Genomic DNA, 15287 nt, shown 5'->3' with positions numbered 1-15287 from the left:
ATGATACTGATACGGGCCCAGCACCGAGTTGTCTTCGTCGAGGGGCCCTGAATAGGAGTGGAGTCCGGATGAAGGACATGGAGTGGCCAACTTGCACATACTTGTCGCCGCATTATAATCTGATCTCTGATCTCTGACCTCTTCGATTCGGACACTGAACCCAAGCATGTCGCTTCTGAACCGCCGTAGACCACCTATTCAACAACCTGTAGATATATTGATATAGATAAGACGATCGGCATGCGGGTCCAAACTCCATCGGGACCTCCATCCCGGCCAGTCCCGCCGACGCCGACAATGAGCGCCCTGGGTCGGCCAACTCAATATCTACATCCATCCCCAGGTACCCCAGGGCCGACCACAACGCCTACTAAACGCTAAAGCCATGTCCCCAGCCCTACAGCCCCATGTCACTCCAGACAGTTTCTTTCACACAACATCCCCATCCCCGCCACAAACACCCGCCAATCCGCCCCTACCTCCAGTCCTAGTCTATTTTATATCTGGAAACCCGGGTCTAATCTCCTATTACCATCCCTTCCTCACCCTCCTTTCCGACAAGCTTCAATCCCTCAGTGCCAAACAGAGGGAACCCCATACATTCCACATCCACGGCCACAGCCTAGCAGGCTTCGAAGTATCACCTCAGCACCCCCAAACCCCAGAGCATTACCACGATGTCGAAGACCAAATCCGTTTCATCCAGACACGGCTCGACAACTTCGTGCAAGGCACACACACCACCACACCGACAAGTTCCAAACCACGCGTGATCCTTATGGGCCATTCCGTGGGCACTTATATCGCCATGGAGGTGATTCGGAGACATCGCGAACGATCGGCCTCCTCTTCTGCTCCCATCGACTTCGACATCATCGGTGGTGTAATGCTTTTCCCTACCGTTATGGATATTGCTAAATCGCCATCCGGGAAGCATTTGACTGTAAGTATCACTTCTCTTCTTCTTCTTCCTGCCTCTAACATAACATGGACATAGAATCTGCTCTACTTCATCCCCCATCTAGCACTGGTAGTAAGTTTCCTAGCCTGGATCCTCACCACTCTTCTCCCGGAGTTCGCGCTCCGTGCTCTAGTAAAAGGTTTCATGGCCTCTCCGCCAGACCAGGCCGTTGATACGACCTGTGCGTTTTTGAAGAGTGAGAAGGGTGTGAGGCAGGCTTTGTACGTTATATTCCCGTCTTATGCACTTTATCTTTCTAGGCTAGTGTGCAGGCTAACAGGAAGGAAAAAGACATATGGCCGCTGACGAGATGCGAACCATCTCGGCGGATAAATGGGCCGATGATGTCTGGGGGATATCTTCGTCTGCAGAAGAGCCATTGATTCGAATGTTCTTTTATTTTGGGAGGAATGATCATTGGGTTGCGGAGCAGACGAGGGAGGAGATTATTGAGGCCAAAGGGAAGGGGGAGGGGGAGGGGGAGGGGAAGGGTCCGAAGATGGTGGTTTGTGAGGATGGCTTGCCGCATGCGTTTTGTTTACGTGAGTGTTTATCCCCTAGTCTTTTGATTTGCATATTGGGGTGTGGTTGGTTGGATGCTGATCTGGGATGGGTGTATAGGTCATAGTGATGTTACGGCGAGTAAGGTGGCGGGGATGGTGATGGATATTGTTGCTGATTGATTACCGGAATTGCGTGGCTGGGATGATAGACTAGACGCTTAAAGACCACGGGTTCAGGGATTAATGGACGAAGGTTTCATATAGCACTCTATAAAGAGTAGGAGCTCATGGGTATCTCTTGGCGGGATCACGTTACGCCTCGGGCATATCTCGTGATGAAGATCATCAGGGAACAATTGAGTCAAAGAGCCAGTAGCGCTGCACTACTGACCCCCCTGATACGCTAGCCCAGCCCTCCGAAACAGATCCCCCAACACATCCTGCTGTGGCGCTGGAGCTGCTCCTGCGCTAGGCATCCCCACCGGCGGCGGTTGCTGCCACTCGCCCGGTCCAAGTTGATGTGCCCGTACACTCCACTCATCATCCTGCGTCCGCTGCTGCCCAAAGAGATCCTTGAGTGAGATCTGTCGGCCCATCGGCACACTCGACTGCACCTCCTGCAGCGGAGGCGCGGTCACGGATGCCGCGGCGGCGGCGACGTGCAGACCATTCTGGTGTGTCGCTTCCAGCCGTTCGCGCGCCAACCTCATACTCTGCCCGGCATGAGTAGCGCATTCACGAATCATCTGAGCGTTTATGGTGCGTGTCTCGGCCGTCGAATTAGGTGGAGGCTCCGAATAGATCCAGAGACCGTAGATGCGGACATTGGTGTTGTTATTTCCGGGTTTGCTAGATCCATTGGTACCGTTGCCGCTATTGTTGTTATTGTTGTAATCGCCCGCAGCACCTCCCGTGTCTAGGTTGTCGGGGTTGTAGTCGGATTTGAGGATAATATATTCTTCGGTTATCTCGACATTGTCGCCGTCGGTGAGGAGAAGATCGAAGTTATTCAGACCCCGTCGGTTGAGAACGAATACACAGTATCGCTCCTCGCCTAGGGTGCCTTGTGTCAGTTGGCAGACAAAAAGTGAGCCTTCAATACCGTTCTTTTCCCATTGTCGGGAGGATGGGCTGAAGATATAGACGACGGAGTATTGGGCGAGGGAGAGGATGGAGGTGATGGCGGGGTTGTGGCGGCGGAGGACGGAGAGATTCAACTCCTCGTTGGTACGGAGCGAAGGGGGCATCGAGGATTCTTGTTGGTCGGGAAGTTGCTGGGTGTCGGAGAAGTAGTTTTGAAAGTCGGATTCGTAGTCGGAGGGCTGGGGGGCACCTTGACTGAGATGGCGACGGTGGTTGTGATTGTAGCTCTGGGGGTGGTTATTACTGTTAGTGTTGTTGTTTTGTCGGCGAGGCTTGCGGCCTGTCATTGTGAGGAAGTCTATATACTGGAAGGAGACACCTAAAAGGAAGAGAGGGCGAGCAAGCGAGGGATTAGAGAAGGGAAAGTGAAGGGGGAAGTGAAGGGAGAGCTGCAGCTTGAGGATGAAGTCGCAGCACAGCTCCGTTCGGGAAGCGGTCGGGACCCCGCGCGGTCTGGACTCGACCTGCCAAAGCACCCTCAATCATCCCCATTACCTCCATCTCCCACCCCCCCTCTTCCGTCTCCCTCGTGCAATTCCAGTCCTCCGGGGTATCGGATTGAACCTTCCTACGAATCTCCTGCCGAGCCCGGTGCGACGTTGCAGTTCGCGGTGTCCAGAGCCTCCAATTCGGGCGTCATAGCCGGTGTCCCGGACACCTGTGCATCATCCCCACCCCTCCGTTGCATCCGATCGGCTTCTGGAGCACAGCACCGTCTGTATCTCTCCTGCATCCATTGCGAGGGTTCCATTTGACAACTACCAGCTCCCTATTTGCGACATCATACCCTCATGGTCGCAATCGCCACACCTTACTTCCCGACCGGTCTTATACCTACCTTCCGCGCCGCGTGACTACTCCAGGTGAACTCTTAGCCGCCGGTCATCCACCCCACCGATCGATATATATAACCCCGAGAGAAATTGTTGGAATCGCGCGACTGAAGATAAGCGTGCATCTCCCCCAATATGGCCTCCGGCACAGCGCAGCTCGCATCGGCGTTTTACCCAGGCGATTCCTCCAGCAATAACGAGAGCTCTCCGGACGTCTCCGTCGATCCTTCTTCGCTTCCGCAGGCCGTCAAAGCAAGAAAGGATGAGTATACCCACCAGCAGTCAATTTACATCAAAGTCGGTACTTGGAACGTGGCTGCCACTCCAGGCACCGAGGAGGACATTGGGAAGTGGTTTATACAACGGAAAGGTGTATGCGAGCAAATATCCGGACTGCGGGTCTCCGACACCCAGGAGGAAACTATTTATAAAGAGCACGAGCCCGGGAATGATGAAACTCTGTCTGATATTGCGCCGGACAAGATTGGCCTCTACGTCCTCGGTCTACAGGAGATCGTAGATGTTTCATCACCCGCGGAGGCCTTGAGGCCCTATGTTGATCCGGCACCGTCGAACCGGTGGAAAGCCGCGGTTCAGAAAGCCCTGCCACCGGGCTATCATCTTGTCGCGGAGACCCAGCTGGTGGGTTTGCTACAGCTAGTATACGCCGCGCCCTTTCTTGTCGATCAGGTGTCGTTCGTGAGCTGCACTAGTGTGGGCACTGGTCTGTTGGGGTATATGGGCAACAAGGGTGCTGTTGCGACACGATTGATGCTTGGTGAAACGACGTGCCTGGTCTTTGTGAACTGTCACTTGGCGGCCGGGTCCGACAAGAACAGTCTCGAACGGCGGAACTGGGACGCTTCGCAAATTATCGGAAGGACCAGGTTTGAGCCTATCGACCCCAATGTTGCACTTCGAGAAGAGCCCGCCGAGAGCATAGGAAAGGAGGACTTTGGGTTCTGGTTTGGAGATCTCAATTATCGGTTGGAGGATATCCCAGGGGATGACGTGCGACAAGTCCTGTCCCGGCATACAGTGAATGAATACGACAATAAACATCAGACTCAGCGTGAGCTCAAGAACGGTACCGAATCGCCGCAAATCACAGCCGAAGGGGACCAGAAGGGAGGCCCAGCAACTCAGGAGGAGGGCACTGACAGCCCCTTCCCGGCCGTCTCAGACGAGGATGTGGATCCTCACACAGATCCAGCGTCTTTACAGACCACCATCTCGTCACTACTCCCCCATGACCAGCTTCGGTTGCAGCAAGACAAACAAAAGGCCTTCCACGAGGGATGGCGAGAGGGCCCGATCACGTTCCTACCCACATATAAATACGACGTGGGAAGTGTTGCGAGGTTTGATTCAAGTGAAAAGAATCGAGGGCCCAGTTGGTGTGACCGTATTCTATACCGATCCCGTCATGACAAACTGCGATACGAAAAACTAGCTAAAGAAGCTGCGGAGGCCAGGAAACGCGACGAAGAGATGAAGGCCAGGGGCTTGGATAAGGCCGTCGCTGATGACAGTGTCCTGTTCGACTATGATCCGGACGTGGACGGCGCGGACAGTGCAGAAGAATATGATCCGGATGCGGATTCAAACGATGATGCATCATTCGAGTCAGATGCCGATGCTGATAGCCCCCTACAGCTTGAATCCTACATATCGTACCAAGGGATCATGTCGTCGGATCACAAGCCTCTAGCTGCAGCATTCACGTTGACATTTGACTCAGTGGATCCGCAGATGAAAGCCAAGGTACACCAGGAGGTGGTCCGGGTGCTGGATAAGGTTGAAAACGAGTCCCGACCTGGACTCACTGTTGTCGTGGACAACCACGGCAGTCAACCAACAAGTGAAGACCCTAATGCTGTGAACTTTGGTGATGTGCCTTTTGATGTGCCTGTTACCAGGTCGCTGACGGTCGCCAACACCAGCGGTGTGCCTGCAACTTTCACACTGGAGAAGCCGGAACAAGATGCCTCCAATAGAATACCCTCCTGGCTGGATTACCGAGTCGACCAGCCGCATCATTCCGACTCAGAATCCGGGTCAAAGCAGGAGCTTCCATCGCACGAATGTACCTTACACCCTGGGGAACTCGCTAACATCGAGATTACAGCATGCGTTCGTGATATCGAACTGGCTCGCTTGCTCAATGACGCGCAATTAAGCCTTGAAGAAATCCTCGTCCTTCGAGTTGCCGGCGGCCGAGATCACTTCATCTCCGCGTACAGCAAATGGCTGCCCACCTGCTTTGGCCGCTCCCTGGAGGAACTCACAGTCATGCCTGAAACAGGTGCTCGCAGCCTAACGCCAGTCAAGGCCTCCAAAGACCAGAAGCATACCTCGGGTGTGCCTTTATCTGCTCCTCGGGAGCTGTTTCGCCTGACTGAAGCAATATCAGAAACGTCAGAACGTGCCATTGCCGAATGGAGCATGACAAGAAGTGAGGCCGAGGAGGATACACCGCCATGGATGAGAGAGCCCCTTGGGTTCGGATGGCCCTTCGAGCCTGAGACCTGGACTTTAAGAGATAAAGACGACCGGTCGCGTTTACTATCATGTGCTCGCGAAGCACTCGACACCAACAGTGACTTCAGCTCTGTGTTTGCCCCGGAAATAACTTCCCTTCAGCGTCTTGAAATCCTTAGCGAGACGCTTCTGGTGTTTCTCCGGTCCCTGAAAGACGGCATTGTCACTGCCACTGTCTGGCAGAATCTTGACCAGCAGATTCTCTCCCGGGAGAGAACAAAAAGTCCACCTCTATCCTGGGAAGACTCCCAGGCCTGGGTTCTGGAGAACCTTGCGTTTTCGCCTGCACACAGCGTTTCCTTCACCTTTGTCACTTTCATGTTGGCCCGCATCGCCAACGAAGTCGCCCCTACCTCATCTATTCCCAACAACCGCGGGCCCCCAACCATCCTATCCGCATCGTCCGGTAACGAACCGAAACCAAGCGTAACCACACAGAACCCGTCCGAAGATGCACAGCCTGCGCCCTCCGCCTTCATCGCAAGCAACAGCTTCCGCCGTAAGACACGCACCTTCACATCCTCCATCTCCAGCATATCAGAACCCCCGCCTAGTCCAATGGCCATCCGCCGTCAGGCCGTTGAAACTGCTCTGGCAGCTATATTTGCATCCGTCCTCATCTCAGCCGAAGTGCCTGTTCCGTCGAAGGACAAAGGCCGGCGCGCTTTGGACGAAAGAAAACGAGGCATTGTTGAGCCGTTTTTGAAGACAATCGGGGTCGATAATAAGGGGCCTTCGGGAGGTGTTTCTTAGGCAGTCTTGGATGGATTAAGAAAGGAAGAGTATATTGTGTAGTCTCCGTGTTATTATAATGTATAGAATTCCACTTTGGATCTCTGATCTTGTTTGTCGTATTAGCAGTCTGTGTACATGCAGATATGGGCCTGAACGTACTGACTGCTAAGCCACGTAGCTAGGTAACATAGAACAGTTACCACGACGTATATTGCCCGAGAGATTACCCAAGGCATTCATAACAGCAAGATTGGATCTTCAGAATTCTATGACGAGAGCATGGGCATGGTGAAATATCATATAGGAAACTTATCAGAACACAGCCAAAAACCCCGAAATTAAACCAAATTTGATTCCAAATTATCAGCATTTCCCGAAGTATACCTAGTCTAGCTCCAATTCCAGCCAAAAGTTTCCCATTCAAACCCCGAAAGTGGACATGCTGTAGTAGAGAAATCCCTCTGCATAAGGTTATCAGCTAAAAACCAAAAATATCAAAGACGCCATGATGGTTGATAGAACTCATCATTCGCCCTCTAAAGTTCTATGTATATATACAATCAAAATCAAGTCCGTATGGGGTTGTGCGAGGTTATTTAGTCTCTTCAATCGGGTCGAGGGGACGGCGGTCGACAGCGTCTTGTTGAGAAGACACTCGTCTTGACCGTTTGGGTGACCGCGATTTGTTCAGTGGTGTTTTGTCCTTTGCTGGTCTAGGTGATGGAGAATATATTGAAAAGAGCATGTCTTTAAAATAGCGAAAGCAGCTTATTGACACGTGCATTGGGAGACTGGCAAAGGATATGAACAACTGCATGGGTAGGAGAAAGGCTGCGTAGACCCAACTGACCAGCGTGAGCAGAAGATTTCGGGGATGTCGGGTGCTCGTGCGATGGGCTGCTGCTGCCAAGGAGACAGCGTCGTGTATTTGAGATTCCAGGGCTTGAAGGCGAGAATCTGTTTGATAGGCAGAGACCGCGGTGCGTTTCTCGTAGCGTCGGATAGCCCGATTCAAAGCATCGATGTCTACTTGGAAGGTTTTTCGCACTTCCGCGGTTGCTTGAGTGACCGTCAACTGAACGACCTCTGGGTCTTGCGCAGAATGTTGGGCCCGATTCGGTGATTTGGCGGAAAGACGTGCTGCGGCCGCCTCGGATATGTGGGCCTCGAGTTCCTCGAGGCGCTTCGCGAGATCAAGCACATCTATTTTGCGTTCCTCATCTTCAGACGATAAGGTGACAATGCGCTGGAGATGGAGGGTGCGCCCCTGCACCATTCTGAGGAGATGGGAGAAAGGCCGGATTTCCGATGCGAGCAGGAAAATGGTCAGGTTGTAGTTGGACACCAACCCTTCTGAAGGGCGCGACAATTTGGATCTAATGGTGTGCAAGAGCCATGTTCCAATCAATGGGAAAATAAAGCAAGACGCAAGAGCAACAAGCTCATGTATTTGTAGCTCCCTGCTGGCCGCAACTGCAGCGGCGTTGTCGGATGGGGTTTGATCATCATTTCCTGCCGCATTGTCTGGGGGTTCCTGCGAGGATGCACGGCCGTCTGCTTCTGACCCCAATGGCAAATCAGTGGCGTCGAGAAACCTATCTGCATGGCGGACGGCCTGAGCGGAGCGATACCAATCCCTAGGTAATGCTTAGCACACCTCAGAAAGGGAAAGGTAGCACGTGCCCTTACCATGGCAATCGGACAGACCAATTCAAAAATATGGCTGCTAGAATTAGGAGAGTGACGTCGGTGACTACGGCGCTTCCGTTTTGGAAAAAGATTCCGGCAACAGCAGGCAGCAGGGCGAGACCCAAGGGTGCCGAATGCCAGTGCGATTCTTCATTTGTCAGATTAGCGTCACTCCTCTTGGCTGCACGTGGAAAAAGTATGTCGTCCGTGGATGACCGAATTGAGTTCCGGGCCTCAGATACCGAGTCGGACAGGGTAGAATTGCGACGCTGATTGCGAAGGTTGGTTGTGCCCTCTGCAATGGTTGCAGATCGGGCTGAGCCTCGATGGCGGAGAGTCATGGACCCGGGGGGTGAACGCGGGGAGGGCTGCGGTCCTCGAGAGGAGAGAGGGAAGGACGAACAAGCTCTGGCATAGCACAACAGGCACCTGAGAACGTGATCACAGGCACTCATACTCCTATGAACGTTACCCAGAACGTTGATCAGGTAGTTGAGCAACAAAGAGACGGGAGAGGAAGAAAGAGAGAATGAGAGAGAGAGGTGTAAAGCGTGGGAGAACGCGGAAGAATCACCCTGTGTGATGTGCAGATCTCCCTTGCCCACCTAAAGCAAGCCTGGGTTTGTGGAGCGCGATCCGCAGCCGGCACCCCAATGACGATCTCTCGGGCGCGATACCTGCTAAGTGGTCAGGCAGTGCGGAGGAAGGACCCGTAGCTGTGATGAGTGACGACAGGGACCCACGTCTTGCAAAGGTGAACACTTGAACTGGTAGCCAGTGCCAACTTCTGTGACCAGTGCAAGATTTGGCTCAGCGGTTTGTCACTGCCCCTTGAACTGAACACCCCAGCTTCAGACCTTGTGGGCTGGAATGAATCCCAAAGTGATCGAGGAGATGACTGATTTTCAGCCGTCCTAATTCGGAGTTGGCAACTGACCCCCCGGCCAGTTGGGAGGCCAGCTGAGAGGGACAACGGTGTGTTTCTCACAGGCTCGGGTCAAATGAGCCTTTCGGTCCTGGTAACACCCGAAGGCTAGAATTCCCATCAGGTGGCTTTTGAGGTGTGAATGGGAGCCAAGTCGCTAGATTTGTATGAATCTCGTCCGGTCTGTTTCCTAGCTGAGGGCTCTGTGAAGGGTCAGACCTGTCCCTCTCCATGAACTATAAACGGGGACAGGAACACTTGCTTTCTCGGCAACGAATTGTCCAATTGCGACAAGGGAAAAGAGATGAGAAGACGGTGGCACTGCCTAGCTTCTGCGGAGCCTTTTACCCATGTCCAGGTTGGCCAGACAGAAGGGGAGTGAAGTGAAACCGGTGGGGAGCGCAAGAAGGAGGTGGCAGGATGGCGCTGAGTCCTTTGATACCCAAAAGAGGAATGGCCGGGGTTCCCAGTCCTCTCCATCTCCACCACCACCACCACCACTACCACCTCTTCCTCTGCCATTACTACCACTACCATTGCGTTACATCGTCACCTCCTTCACCGCCCCTTATTCAGATGGGCCGTGTTCTGGTCTATTGAAGGCCCAGGTTGCTGTCTACATTGACAGGGTAATCGTCACTCCGAAGCTTACTCTACTGGACGACTCGCCCGGCCGGTGCTGTTAGAATCCGCTGCAGCGCCTTCCACGATGACCACAGCAGACCACAACACTCGTCGGTTCTTTTCCGAATTTGCTTATTCTGTACACCTTGAGTCCTTGCAAGATGGTGTCTCGTTTAGGCCCCACATGGTTATGCTTCACATTAACTCTGTCTATTCTGGAGTTCCATCCTCAATAAGATCTCGCTGTTGCTCCTAATTCGGGCCTGCGCTCCACCACCTTATAACTCCAGATGGCTTTCCTACCTCCATCAGGATGATCCTGGCTTATACTTGCTGGTCGTCATCGCCCAAGCGTTCTATCTCATCTTGAAATCTGGCTATCTTGACGAAAAAAAGAAGCGACAAGGTCTCCAACTTCGCCAACATTCAGGCTCATTTGCTCTACTGATACTGACATAAAGTTGATATCAAGGGCTCAAAATGGCTCCGACAGCGGCCCCCCTTTACCCGGAGGCGATCCTCGTACCGGTTCTCTCCTTCATCTCCATGCTTCTCAGTATCGTGCCCCTAGTATTGCATTGGAAGAACCGAAACTTCGCTGCAAGCAGCCTCATCTGTTGGTATCTGGTTCTCAACCTCTTTAACATCATTAATGCCCTTATTTGGCCGACGGACGACGTGGACTCATGGTGGGATGGCAAAGGACTGCGATGTTGAGGCCAAGATCATGATTGGCAGCTACATTGTCATCCCGGGGACCTTGGTCTGTATTTTTCGCAATTTGGCCCATGTCCTTGACACTAGCCGTGCAAATCTTGTCCCAACCAAGTCACAACGTTGGTGGAATTGAGTGATGGTCCTCTTGTTCTGTGTGATCGCCCCGGTGATTGCCATGCTCACACACTACATCTACCAGCGAGGTAGATACTTTCTCTTTGCTATTGCTGGCTGCTTCAATAGCTATGATCAAAGCTGGGTGACCCTTGCGCTAGCATGGATCTGGCCGCTTATCATATGTTTGATTGCGGCATACTACTGTGGTACGCTTGCTGAATTCCCTTTTCTCTATTCAAGGTAACTGATTTCATTGCTAGTTCTCGTCTTGCATCGCCTTGCCAAATACCGAAGCCAGTTCGGGGACATACTCCAGTCGGCCAATAGTAACTTGACCAAACCGAGGTTTATGCGGCTGTTCCTCCCTGCTTTTGTCATGCTGTGGGCCATTCTTCCGGTTCAAACCTATGTTGTCTCAACGAACATAATCCGTACGCAGCCATGGCACCCATACTCGTGGAGTACGGTTCACTCGCAGGAGTGGGACAAGGTCATCAAGGTTCCTACGGGAGGGCATGTTTTCTACGACCGCTGGATTCCAGTTGCTTCGGGATATGTGTTCTGTATCTTCTTTGGGAGTGGCAGAGATGCTTCGAAAATGTATTGCACGATCTTGGGTTTCCTGGGCTTTGGCTACTTCTTTACATCACTCCAGTCGTCGACAGCAAACGGCTCCTATGCAACGGGCTCCACGGGTAGCCGTGCAAAACTACTGTTCCATAAAACGTGGACGACCACGACCAGGTAAGACAACCTTATATGCATGGATGGTGATGAATGTACCTGGTTCTAAGGGGTTTCTAGGACACACGTTAACAGCTCTGTCGACGCTGCTCGGTCCGCTCATGTCTACCGTGATATCGAAAAGGGTGCCACGTCTCGAGCTAAGCAATCGAAGTTGGCGTCGTGGTACAGACGGCCCTGGTTTTCACAAAGCCGACATCCCTCTTCCAGCCAGGAAAGGATGGTCGCCCTTCACCATATGCCCGAGCCGACAACCACGGTTTCTACCAACGCTTGGGCTGGGGTGAGTCAGAGTCGTGGAAGTAGTGACATTGGAACCACGCCACTTGCGGGGGACCACATTCGGGTGAAGCAGGTGATCAGTCAGGAGAGCGAGGTGCAGGTCTAACAATGCCTGCCACCATGGCCTTTTTTTGTTCCTTAATGCGTGGAAGGCCACGAAACGAAGGACCCATCAGATTCTGTTTGTGAGTCTTGGCCTTTGATACGTACCTCTCCTGTACACTCTTATTGGACCATGCTTCAACCCACTGTTTTATGTTTCCGAATTTTATCCAGGAATCTGTCCATTTCTTATCTGCCACTACAGATGCTTGACCTAGGTTACAAGAGTGATTCGAAGTGTACCCGACAATCTGATTAATACTAGCTACTGTACCGTAAGACAGCTCAACGTGCTATAAACACTTATATTGCACGTTACCGATAGCCTTCTGACATCAAGTTATATCATCTCGAGAGAATGCAGCACAACGGTATCGGGACGTACGAGTCAACTACATCCTGCAGTGCTGGGCCAGTCCGTAGGGACATAGTAGACCTGTCCAATTGAGCTATTTATAGCAGCACGAGCCACACACGTCGGTCACGCCGAGAGCGGGATGTCATATGATGATATGAGGATATATCTTACACGAGGACAAGGCATGATTCCTATGACCCAGAAAAGAAACAAAACAAGAGGTGGCTGATCGTCATCTGGGTTCACCGACAAGTCAAAGCCTGGGGCTGAAAATCGGAGATTATGAATACATAGTGGAGCCAAGTAAAACGGAGTGAGGCAGCCTGACTGTCCTCAAGACAACGTGGCAGCCAGCACGACACATCGTCCTACCAGGCTTGTTATCCCATCCTTATAATATTAACGTATCTTAGTTGTTGTTGTCATGTTCGGCGGAAGTTTCGGAGTAGGGACGCTTAAGAACCTCGACAGCACCTGCGGATAATATTAGCATTCCCGCAGCACAAAATATCCTTGGGATCATTGTTTCATCATGTGGAAGGGTATGGCTCACGTTGGACAATGCTCAAGGCCGACTGCCTCTTGCCTTCTGCGTCTTCCCACTGGCGGATGCTTGCGTCTCCCTCAACAAACACGAGAGTTCTAGGATGATGAAGTTAGGAATGGGCATAAAAACCGCCTTGGCCGAGTCTATATCTTGACCGTCTGCCCATGTATAGGCCCAGAGATAGAGTTGAAAATGCAACGACCGACAGACATATGTGCAGTAATAAGAATCAAGGATTAAACTTACCCCTGCTGCAAGTTGGTGATGTACTCGCGCTGGTTTCCTTCAACAAAAGCCGAAACCTTGAACCAGCTCGTCTGACGCCTATCCTTGGGGCCGTGGCTTGATGCTACCGTGTACTTGACGACCTCCTGGCCAGACGAGGTGGCCTGCAGCTCGGGCTGGGCTGCAAGACGACCGGTGATCATCAAACGCGCAACGGAACGCGACGAGGAAGAGCTGAACGAACGCGCGGACAAGGCGGCACCGGAAGAGGCGCGGAGGGCGGGACGGAGAGAAGACATGAAGGCAGACATTTTGGGTCGATTGAAATGGGATTGGCCTCTAGAAAGAACGGTGGATGATGTTTGGGGACGAGAATGGGAATAGCGAGGATGGGCTGATTCGAGTCAACCAGCAGTTGGAGAGCTCTCTTCTCCGCGGCACCGCCACGGATCACGTGAAAACCGGGGTGCGCCACATCCCCACTTTCCTAGTAGATACTCTCTATCTGTACTCCGTAGTATCTAGGTAGTCTCTTTCTTCCTCTTCCTCTCTCTGATTTCCCGCCACATGCGCGTTTCTCTAAGGAGTTTCCAGCAGCTCCAGGCCGATTTCCTCTCATGAAGCTCTGGTCAGGAAGAAAATAACTTCTGATTATGCTTATATGTTGCAGGTGCATGCATTTATCAACCATAAACTTTGAAGCATGGGAACTGCCAAGCGAGTCAACCGCTCGGATACGAATCGGTTGGCACCAGTGCAGCTGTGACCTGTGAGACGTCAGATTATGGCCCATTGGGGAAGCAGCAAGGCACAGATCTTAGCTCCAGCCGTCAAGAGTGCATGCCTTCCCAAGGTTTAACTTGGACCCCAAGACTTCCAACTTCCTTCGAACTTTGCTCACCGCACCTACCCTGCATCTGTTTATTGACATGTGCTGGCGAAGATTGGATGGAATCACTACACCTCAAAGTTTCCGTCTGATGGTTCGATCCCAAACGGTGCATGCCCCGACACCGCTCGACCGTGACAGAAACCCATAGATAGATAGAGACTCCTCCGCTTTCTTTCCCGGCCGCTAACTTTTAGCGCCGCCTATAATAGCGTTCTCGCTCTTGGTCGAGCCCGCATTTCTAAATAACTCCTAAGATTCCAGGATGCCGTGTGGCCGGACTGGTCAATAGTCACGGAGAACCCCTGGGAACAGAACATGTCGGAGATTAGGCTAGCACCACGGTCCATTGAGAGCACGACGTTGTCTTTGTCAGAAATCCCAATGGGCATTGTCTTCCGAGGCTGAAGCACGATAGGCTGGGAACTTCGCGGGCGAAATTAGATGTGTTCTCTCCTGCAGCCGATCACACGAACGGTCTAACTATGAGCGGCTAGCAATACTGGGTCCTAGTCAAGAAATGCCGACGATCTGTGATCGCGTCCCTGGATAGTTGCAAGCAAGTTACTCCGTCGTCTGTGCTCTATTGAAAATCTTAATCCGGACCGGAGACCTCAACTAGAGTCATTTTCTTCCGCTCAACATGTCACAGCCCGCCACTGACAAAGTATGTTAACGCGTTCATCCGTCCTATTGAAACCTGGCCATCGCACGCGTGCATCAATTGTACGGGCCCCCGAGTCTTGAGGGTTGCCGGCATCTGATAAAATTTTGGTCTAGGAAAAGCAATTCCATCCTCAGACGGTTCTCATGTCACAGACACGCTGTTCAAGCTCCTGACTGAATAGATAAATATACCTGAAGATAAGGTGTCCCTCCCTGTTTACTGCTCTCCAGTTGATGTTGTCGACCTGCATCGCATGGAGTACCCCCTGCTTAACCGACAACCCCCAGTGTCAATGAATTGCAGGGGAGGATCCCTGCCAAATAATTCCATTTAACATGCACGACCATGCGGTGGGTATTGCTTTTTTGGAGACAAGGAGTGGACCAGCTCGCATCTTTCATGCAGCTAGTCTACTCTCGCCATCGTTATTCTCCTTGGGCTTTCGATTAAGCAGACCGTGGCTATCTGATGGGAATCACCTAGTTCCTAAATCTAAAAAAAAAGACGAGCAGTCTTTTCGGAGGCTGTACGAGGTGAAGCTCGAGGATTCTTCTTTTTCTTTTCCTTTTCCTTTCTTTTCTTCTTAAAATTTTCCTTTCTTTCCCGCTATTATCTTTCCATTCTATCCTTCCTCATGGCTACATATAGGTAGTGGAAATGAAATCATTGTGTGATCTAGCAGTCC

At 52.1% G+C, this 15287-nt stretch overlaps 6 protein-coding genes across 6 annotated transcripts; 3 read left to right on the top strand and 3 right to left on the bottom strand.

Moving 5' to 3' along the window:
• Positions 1-385: 385 nt before the first annotated feature.
• Positions 386-1644, top strand: BO94DRAFT_555288 (bifunctional triacylglycerol lipase/ester hydrolase; the record flags this gene model as incomplete). The annotated part of the gene is made up of 4 exons (XM_025613780.1): positions 386-943; positions 998-1182; positions 1253-1503; positions 1583-1644. 4 exons carry the CDS (start codon positions 386-388, stop codon positions 1642-1644), a joined length of 1056 nt encoding a protein of 351 aa, XP_025469176.1.
• Positions 1583-2997, bottom strand: BO94DRAFT_533595 (Dcp1 family protein). Its single transcript, XM_025611360.1, has one exon. It carries the CDS (start codon positions 2892-2894, stop codon positions 1848-1850), a length of 1047 nt encoding a protein of 348 aa, XP_025469175.1. The 5' UTR covers positions 2895-2997; the 3' UTR covers positions 1583-1847.
• Positions 2998-3213: 216 nt separating this feature from the next.
• Positions 3214-6808, top strand: BO94DRAFT_622889 (phosphatase family protein). Its single transcript, XM_025617107.1, has 2 exons — positions 3214-3321; positions 3373-6808. Exon 2 carries the CDS (start codon positions 3576-3578, stop codon positions 6732-6734), a length of 3159 nt encoding a protein of 1052 aa, XP_025469174.1. The 5' UTR covers positions 3214-3321; positions 3373-3575; the 3' UTR covers positions 6735-6808.
• Positions 6809-7308: 500 nt separating this feature from the next.
• BO94DRAFT_555285 (uncharacterized protein) lies at positions 7309-8820 on the bottom strand (the record flags this gene model as incomplete). The annotated part of the gene is made up of 3 exons (XM_025613779.1): positions 7309-8353; positions 8406-8727; positions 8751-8820. The coding sequence occupies 3 exons, from the start codon at positions 8818-8820 to the stop codon at positions 7309-7311; spliced, it is 1437 nt and encodes a 478-aa protein (XP_025469173.1).
• A 1614-nt stretch (positions 8821-10434) lies between these two features.
• Positions 10435-12269, top strand: BO94DRAFT_564800 (pheromone receptor; the record flags this gene model as incomplete). The annotated part of the gene is made up of 5 exons (XM_025614449.1): positions 10435-10632; positions 10658-10760; positions 10806-10994; positions 11049-11532; positions 11593-12269. The coding sequence occupies 5 exons, from the start codon at positions 10435-10437 to the stop codon at positions 11918-11920; spliced, it is 1302 nt and encodes a 433-aa protein (XP_025469172.1). The 3' UTR covers positions 11921-12269.
• On the bottom strand, positions 12252-13445 carry BO94DRAFT_393535 (single-stranded DNA-binding protein). The gene is made up of 3 exons (XM_025607338.1): positions 13068-13445; positions 12828-12916; positions 12252-12748 (listed from the first exon to the last, which is right to left on the bottom strand). The coding sequence occupies exons 1-3, from the start codon at positions 13355-13357 to the stop codon at positions 12684-12686; spliced, it is 444 nt and encodes a 147-aa protein (XP_025469171.1). The 5' UTR covers positions 13358-13445; the 3' UTR covers positions 12252-12683.
• Positions 13446-15287: the final 1842 nt, after the last annotated feature.

The sequence above is a fragment of the Aspergillus sclerotioniger genome, assembly GCF_003184525.1.
Source record: "Aspergillus sclerotioniger CBS 115572 chromosome Unknown BO94scaffold_9, whole genome shotgun sequence".
Taxonomy (NCBI): Eukaryota; Fungi; Ascomycota; class Eurotiomycetes; order Eurotiales; family Aspergillaceae; genus Aspergillus; species Aspergillus sclerotioniger.
Note: the sequence above shows the minus strand (reverse complement) of the source record. Positions and strands in the feature narration are given on the sequence as shown.